The sequence below is a fragment of the Limulus polyphemus genome, unplaced genomic scaffold (genome assembly GCF_000517525.1).
Source record: "Limulus polyphemus unplaced genomic scaffold, Limulus_polyphemus-2.1.2 Scaffold106, whole genome shotgun sequence".
Lineage (NCBI taxonomy): Eukaryota > Metazoa > Arthropoda > Merostomata > Xiphosura > Limulidae > Limulus > Limulus polyphemus.
In genome coordinates, this window is record NW_013665716.1 from 205,161 (window position 1) to 214,185 (window position 9,025).

At 34.3% G+C, this 9,025-nt stretch overlaps 1 protein-coding gene across 1 annotated transcript in view; it reads right to left on the minus strand.

The window, feature by feature from the left end:
* LOC106470610 (conserved oligomeric Golgi complex subunit 4-like) overlaps window positions 1–7,634 on the minus strand; it is a 36,272-nt gene extending 28,638 nt beyond the window's left edge. Inside the window, exons 1-6 of the mRNA XM_013931177.2 lie at window positions 7,335–7,634; window positions 6,669–6,751; window positions 5,723–5,837; window positions 5,252–5,353; window positions 4,704–4,779; window positions 4,124–4,317 (exon numbers count right to left, since the gene is read on the minus strand). Of these exons, the coding sequence (XP_013786631.1) occupies window positions 4,124–4,317; window positions 4,704–4,779; window positions 5,252–5,353; window positions 5,723–5,837; window positions 6,669–6,751; window positions 7,335–7,502 (738 nt within the window). The 5' untranslated portion in view covers window positions 7,503–7,634. The remainder of the gene's footprint in view (window positions 1–4,123; window positions 4,318–4,703; window positions 4,780–5,251; window positions 5,354–5,722; window positions 5,838–6,668; window positions 6,752–7,334) is intronic.
* Window positions 7,635–9,025: the final 1,391 nt, after the last annotated feature.

The window sequence follows — 9,025 nt, forward strand, 5'->3', positions numbered from 1 at the left end:
AGGAATGGCAGGGATGGGCAGCTATCTTATGCTTTACCCATGAAGTTGTATGGGTTAGTACGGTCCAGAACGGGTATATTAATGAAGCAAATATATCATGAGGAAAAAACCTATAAGCGAACTTGTGGAACACCCCATCTCAACAGTGTAAGTTTTGTGGTTATGGAAATTATAAGTGTTACGTCATCATGGCCTTACACTGCAGATTGGACTAGCAACACAAGCCACAGAATGGGATCCTTGAAGAAAAAAGGGACATGTCCCTGAAAAATAAAAGGTATATATATAAAAAAAGTAACTTAACCAGTCACAGTCTCAATGAAGAGTGAAAGATGGCAACAGGTAGAAGATGGTACCCTGATGAGGAAGAAACAGCTATCCGAAGCAGATAATGGGAGATGAACATATGAGGTGTAATCCCAGTGCTCAATGGAAGAAATACCTCCAATGTACAATGGGGTTAAGATGCAGATAAAATGTAAGGCACCTAATCAGAGTGAAGACACCAGGAATGGATTATGGGAAAAAAGAGACAAGGAAGAATAAACCAATGGGAATCAAAAGCCAAATCCAAGTGGTAAGGGAAAAAGGAAAAAAAGTCACAAAGAGAGGAGTGGTACCAGGAAATGAAACTGGTGGAAAGGAAACCAACGGAAAGAAGCCTTGAAGGCAATGAAGCAACCAAGAGCATATACACAACAGAGAAGGCCATCCAGATCTCACTGGGAATAAAAGTGGTAGATGGAAGGAAAAGAAAATGACAAAAAAGGAAGAACGTTCCACCCGAGCTGCCAAAGTGTAGGTGAGGAAAAATTGATCCATAACAAAAAAAAAAAAAACAAATGGAGCTGAAGCAGCACAGAAAACCAGACCTGTGCAGGCCAAGAAGAAGCAATTAGAAATACCTGACACGGAGTGGCATGGATGAACAAAATCACCCAGGGAAGATGAGGGATGAAATGAGAAAAATAAAGGTATAAACTGCTCCCAAACCTGACTGAATGCATAAACAGCCAGGGTGGGTGGATGAGGAATGGGAGAACAAAAAAAAAAAAGAGGTACCTTGGAATTGACGAAAAAGGTATATGCTTCCTTCTGAGGAGTACCCCACTAAAGGCAGAGTAATTGAGAGATCACTCCATGGGATGAAGTGTATTGAGATTGGAAAGGTGATTCACAACGAATTTGAAAGCACCCAGAACAAGACATGCCACGAGATGTATGTAAAGTGTGATGGCCCAAAAAGGAGATCCAAGGTTGATCACAAAGGGAACTAGAATAGGTGCCCCTTTGGTGAGTGTTATAAGCCACCACCGTCAAATTGTCGGAATGGGTCATGATTAGTCGAATCCTGATAAGAGGAGGAAAGTGAACCAAAACATGTTGGACTGCCAGACATTCCTGGGTGTTAACATGGTAAGATAGTTAACAGAAATGGTATGGATAACTGAAAGCACCTTCAAATGCAGTCAAAGAGGAAAAGGATGGGCCCGACAGAGTTGGGTGTTGAAAAAGATGCCCAACAAAGACAAAATTGTTAGGTAGGTAGTGGGAAAGACTTCTCCAGCCATCAGAGCTGTGTGTGTGTAAGAAGCAGATGCGTATGTTGTGACAACCCCAGTTCAGAGTGAGCTAACAGAAGTCAGACGACCAGGTTGTGGTGTAAGTACAATCCCCCATCATGCTGAAGTCAGGTAAAACTCTGACCAGCCGACAAAAGACATACGGATCCAAAACAAGCTGGAAGGGAAAGGCATAAAACTTGTACCCAACCCCGTAGTAAAGAAACTTAAGATAGCATCATGAGAGATGAAAAATAGGAAGATGGGTATCAGAATATGAAACATCTACTTTGGTCATCCTTAGTCCTGGAGAAATTGCCCACCAGAGTGTGATAAAAGACAACATATTAAAATGAGAAAGAACAAATAAGTAATTGAAGTGGGACAGATCAATCACAGAACTCCAATCTACATCGAGAATACACGACTAATGGAGGAATCTTTAGAGGTAGGACAGGTAAATGACAGGAAGGTGCAGAACATGGAACATAAATAAAGATTGCAACAGCTCAGAATGACACAAACGAACAACCAAAAAAAGAAAAAAAGTAATGTTGCATCACAGACACCCCACGTGATGCTAAAGTCACAGAAGTACCCACCCCCCAAAAAACAAATGACTGGTGAATAAAAAGAGTCGTTCGTAAGTCCCAATTCGAAGTAGATGATAAATGAACTTGCTACAAGTCAGTGTTTACCACAGAATATCCCAAACGTGTGTAAGAAAAGAGCCGAAGATGGCAATCGCCCCAAAATAGAGGTAAGGAGGGGGGGGAAGGTATCTCACAAAAATCCCCAAAATATAAGTGGAATGCCTCAGAAAGGAGGTGTATGGTGGACAATTCCTGTAGGAGAGTCTAAAGGGTAAGATGAAGGCTGGAAAATGTGGCAAGGAATAAAAGTATAGGATTATCAGAATCTGACCCCATACAGGCAACAGAGATTCTAATTGCAGAGAATCAAGAAAAAACAGCAACAATCAGCCTAATGGGAACCTACGGCAAAATGAACCAAAGTCCATGGAGGGTGAGGCATGCAAGCACCCTCTCTCAAACGAGGGACAAAAAGGCTCAGCATGAACCATAAAATCTGGAGAAGGAGGGGAATGAAATACTAAGAAACATGTCTAAAAAGGGCCTGAGGTAGGCCTAGAAAACTCCACTGTAAAGGTCTGGGAAGGTATGTCATAATCAGATGAAGAAAAACTGTCAAAATCTACGTCATCCCAAACAGGTTTGGCAGTTTTAGGAGGAAGGCAAGCCATATTGGGAGAAGAAGGTAGGGCAGACCCTGGACCCAGGGGTCCTCACAAACTAAATTAATAGTAAGAAGTATAAAATATAAATAATTATAAAAATGAAATAGTCATTATATTGTAAAAGTAAGCAAGTTTGTATTAACAATAACAAATTTATTAGATGGTATGTGTTGAAGAAAACAATATATTTAACCTAATTTATGATTTACCAGTTAGATGAATTACAGGTAAGCCTAAAATAACAAAGACACTTGTTAAGCCTAATCTAACATTGTAGTACAAAGAATATCACTAAGCTCTTATTTAAAATCCTAACCTTACAAAAGTATTTTCAAATCTAACTTATGTTATTGAACCCAAAGAACTACAAATAATAATATAAATATAAAAAAAATATTCAAAAATCTATAACAGTATTACAGTTTATCTCTCTGAAGTCAGCGAATCATATTCAAAATGTGTGGCTCCCAAACCCAAGGCCCAGTGAAGGTTAACTCATATAACGATTAATCTCCCGACAAATTAAAGCCAACAATTCCTCAGTCAAATACCGCCACCTGAATTCTGTGTGGAAACATAAGCTTCTGTAAAAATATAAAAAAAAGTTAAGAACAATAAAGGTAAATTATCTCTTAAAACTGTTAAAGTGGAGTAAACCCATAGAAAAAAAGAAAAGAAAAATATTTCCATTTTCTATGAAATTTTCAAAAATGTGGGAAGAGAGCACAAACAAAAAAATATCTTGATAATAGCACTGCCAAACAAAAAGTGATAGTTTGGTAGAATCGAATAGGAGTCTCATACGTCAAAAAGGTGTGTCGCACTCCTATTGGTGGAAGGTAGTTGCATGATAATTTGCATGCGAGATGCAGTTGAACCATGATGATCGTGGAGAACGTGGGAGTGCAAAGCATGTGAAAAAATTGCATACAGAGGGCAGCACTGAACAAGAATAGCTATATCTGTGAGAGGAGGTAATTTATCGTATCAGAAAATGCTTCACTCACTAATGGCTGTTTATTGTCTAATACACATTTTGCTGGTAATCCTTACAGTCCTGATGTTAGAGCTAAATAACTGTGCTTCTTGATGCCAGTTTAGAAAGTATATATATAAATAAACAGTCAATAAATGTTTTTATGCCTGACAGCTTTATTATTTTATTTTATTTTGGTATGTGCATTCCAGATTAACATGTTCATCACCTGTCCTTCTTTGAAAAAACACTAGCATATGGGAAATATATGCATAAAGCACATATAGGAACATTAAAAATAAAAACATCAACAAGCACAAAACACACCTGTGAACACAAATAGGTAGAAAACTTCTTCAATCCTTCAGTATGTTGGTTCAGGAGTGGAAAAGTTTTGAAGAAACGCTCAACTGAAGCCACATCACCATCACACACTGCTTTATCAAACTTCTGCATGACTATAGTCTTCAGTTTGAATTCAGCTTCATGAAGCCTGGAGAAAGCTTCTTCCAAGCTACTTCCTTCAAAAGGCAGTAACATTCATAACTTTCAACAGATTCAAAAAACTAACAAACATGGGATTAAATAATAAGCTCTTAAAACTTCTGTACAAAAATAATTAAAACCGGATAAAGTACTTGATACTTACTACAGAAAATCATAAAAAATAATGAAAATATCCTAATTCTTAGCAAAATAAAGTGCACACTTAAGATTCCTCATCATACAGTAGAAATGTATGATTGGATTTAGAGCAAATATAGCTATTTCTTTATTCAATCTTCAAATGAAAACAAAGAAAACTACAAAACACCCTATTTTGTGATTTAAGGACAAGAGCTTAATCACGACTTTAGAAAATAAGCAAAATATCACTTAAACATATTATTCAATCATGATGTTTTACCTTCATTACTATCTGCAGCAGACCTTCTCAACACAGACTCGTCCAAACTCAGGAACCTATGAATATGAGCTGCTGCCTAAAGCATGTTAAAGAGAAATAATAGAATAATAATAAAAATAATAAATAATAGAAAGTTTGATTTATTAAAATTAAGTTTACTTATAATCCACTGAAACTTGGTAATTCTATAAACATACAATCTGTTAAACAATTAAATATGAACTAAATGAAAGAGACTCTTAAACAGAAAAATTAAAAATAAAACCTTAGCTAAGACAGTTTTATTTTTCTAAAAGGGTGGTTGGCCTTTGGATTGGGTTACCTTTATGGGTGGTGAATGCAGTAATTTAAGGGAGTTTAAAGAAAGCTTGATAAATATTTAAATGATAAGGGCTGGCTCCGAGTTGTTCTTTAAGCCTAGTTTATTGGATAGGATGGCCTATATTAACCAAAAGGTACCTTGTTGTCCTTAAACACTATGTTCATGATATACTCGTGAATTTGGGCTAGCGAGACAAGTGTATCAAGATAGTCAAATGTTACTCTACCTGTTCATAATCTTCATTTTCTAATGCTGTACTCACTCCATCAGTACAGAACTTCAAGTCCAATATATCCTCAACTCTCTGCATGCATTCGCTAACACGACTCTAAAATCAGATTAAGATTTTCTGTCAATCAAACATAACCTAAACTATATAACTGCATTGACCAAAATAACTCTATATTTGTCCATTTTTAACCATATATAAATATACATCCTTGCCTTTATAATATATTAAAAGGCAAAACCATGAAATAACCTTTTTTGCAAACAAAATTTTTATTTACATTATTATATTATATTTTTAATTACTATACATGCATACACAGTTCTAGAGTAGTTTAAATCTTTCTTGGTTTTCAAATTCTTACACATATAATTCTTGGTAACATTACTGTTTCCAAATATTGAATTTTCCAACTAGCAAATTTTAGTACTAACTTAATTAGCTGTGATCATAATAAGAGTGACATACCTTACCCAAATCCAACTGTCTAACTTTACTACTTATATTTTCTGCTAATGTTGAGGTGAAAGCCACCATACTAGATAGTTGTTTGGCATCTGTATGAACTAATTGAAGGTTTGGCCTAAATGTAATGATAAATAGTCACATAATAATATGGATTTTCCAAGCATTCTGCTGTTACTAATGCATTCAAGAAGAACCAGTATAAGTCTTTTAACTTAGGTTGTTTTTGGTAATTCCAAGCAAATTTGAATCATTGTGTTTTTATTAGACATATAATAGAATTAAATAAACTACTAAATGATAAATAAAACACTAAACCACTGATTTTATTTCCAGCAGTACACTAAATACAGTAAAAACAAGTAAAGACAAAAAACAGAGGTCTAAATTACATGAATTTTAGTTTAATATTTAAGTTTGTGTGTTTTGAGTTTTTTATATGACATTGTCACAATTATTCTATTACAACTCAATATTAGATATATTAGAGAATTGAGTTCCTCTCATTACAATGCACATTAAAAAGAATGCTTTATCTGAACCTGACCAAACATACAATAAACACGTATTTATAAAACTTTTAAGTAAAAAAAAAGTTAAAAAAATACTGATTACTGTTATGCTGTAGATAGCACAATGAGTGTTTGCTAACAAATGTAATTTTTATTTAGTTGAGATTGAAGGTACTTCTTTCAATCTGGAACTAAATGATTAATGTGATTATAAAACATTCTAGCATGTGTTTCAATTTTATTTAAACTTCTATCTAAAATGAAGTTTGTGTTGATATTGTTTTTACAAAAATTAGCTTCCACAGGTAGGTAAAATAAGGGTATTTGACCAAATAAAATTTTTATAAAGAGCATTTTTCTCTAGAACTGATTTACTTTATAAAAAAATGTTAAACTACTCATAAGAACTACATTAAATACAAACTTTTCATACATACAGCATTCTCTGAAGAGACATAACTTTGGCTTCCAAATGAGGTTGCTGATTAAGTAAGTTTTCCAGCTCTTTTTTAGCTTTATCCTAAAAAGAAAATGTAAATATTGCTCATCTAACACAGAACATACTGAAAGGACAAATGAACGTATGGGCCAACAGAAGTCCAAACAGTTGTACTACTGACAGTGAAAGAACCACTAGTAAATTTGAACTGTATGTAAATGTATAAAATATGGCATTTAAAACCCATTAAATTCAAACCTATACCAGAATGAGATAAAGCATTTAAATAATTAGATGCAATACAAAATGTCACTGAAAGTGAAAATAAATGTTTAGTTCCTTTCTTTCAGTTTTCCGATTTATTTTTAATCTACTACAAATTACAATATATTTAGTGACTAGCAGAATAGTATATACTGCAATGGCAAATTAATTTTAATGCCTAGTTATACTTTCAGTTTCATTTAGATGGGTTGATGTTATCATAAATTAAGGCCTGATCCAAGTAGTACCAACTATTATTACTATTAGTATAACTATAAAGTTTTCTACATTCTAATTCTATAGTGTCTTGTCAGTGTCACAACCGCAGTACCACTATATTGCGAGGAATAGCCTTGGAAGTTAGACGAAAAAGTTAGCACTGATTCAATGATGCACTTACCTCTTCTCGACATATTTCGTTATAAGCACTAATTACATCATCTAAGTTTTTAAGTCCAGCAAAATCTATATTCGTACTAGTATCAGTAGTACGGTTTTCATCTGCAAATGCATTAGCAGTTTGTTTTGCTTCGTAATCGTAGTTATACGTAAGCCTACTTCTCGCCATTATCGTCACAATAAACAAAAAGGCTCTTTTAATTTTTGAGGTCTGAAAATATATTCATATTCAGGAAAGATTTCATGCTTATCCAATAAGTTACTCAGTGAAATTTATATATTGTATGAGAAGGCAACGAATTATAATTATATTTTGTGTATGATAATTTGCTATGATTTTAAAACTACTTATATAAATCTTGGCAATGCTAATGATGAAACATATACTAAAAAAAATAAATAAAATAAATAAAATTCGTAACCGAAACCGAAAAGTAGACGCATTGCCAATATAATGGTTGGAGACGGCTTGAATGGGTAATGAAGAAAAACTTTAATATAAGTTTAACATAACATCAAATGTACAACGTTTTGACAAGGTTTTGTCATTATCAAGCCACCTTCAAGCATTATTAATCTTAAAGTGGGTTCCTCGTAATTGAATATCTTTTGTTCCTAAACTTGTTGTTAAGTACAAAACTACACAATGGGCTATCTGTATTGTGCTCTCTATGGGTATCAAAACCCAGTTTTTAGCATTATAAGTCTTGCTAACTTACTGCTGAGCCACTTTAGGCTATATTTTATGTATCACATGTGAAGTTAATCAGTATATGCACCTTTATAGTTAAGTAATCACATAAGTTTATACCCTGTTTAAGCATCATGTTCATCCTCTTTGCAAGACTATATAGAGATATCCTTGTCTAAAAACACTCACAAATGCAGTGCTACTAGAGTATGATTTCCAGTGAATAGAAGATACAGCTGTGTTAATCTAAGTATCAAGAGGTTCATGGATAGAGAAGGTGAAAAGACAGATGTGTGAGTTAACACATTGTTACATATCTGCTTGTTTGTTAATTTCTGGTATAAATTCTTTCTGAGGAACTTCAGCTATACAAGTCCTTTCTTAATTAAAACCAGTTTATTCTTTCTCGATACAACTTTGTAATACACAGAATTTCCACAGTCACAACCGTTCGGTTGACTCAATTATCTATATCTATCTATATATCGTTGACTTTTATTGCCAGGCTTATATACTAAAAAATAGGGTGTCTAGCAAACACTCAGACATTCGTGGGGCTCCCCGATAATTCGAGAAACCCCAGCATCATGCGACTTCCACTGACGTAACACTGCCCATTCCTTAGTATTGTTCGTCCCGAACAATAGCCACTTACATTACACCAATAGATAATTAACAATAACTTAATTAAATGTACAGAATTTGCAAACACAAAAATTAAAATTCAACAAAGTCTCTTAATTTTATAGGACGCTTCTTATTTCGTACTGATCTTCGTCATGTTGGCTTCTGTTTCACATGGGATTCATCTGTTCCATCAGAAAATGTCCCATTAGTGGTAGTAGCTTCATTAACAGCTTCACTGTTTTCCTTCTCAAAACCAGGTAGAGTTTCTTCTTCAACAGTGGCTTTTTCAGTTGACACGGCTTCAGCAGCATCATTTGTTCCATTGTTGACTTTGTTCCAACTGAAATAACCTGGACCGTGATAACGCCAAAGCC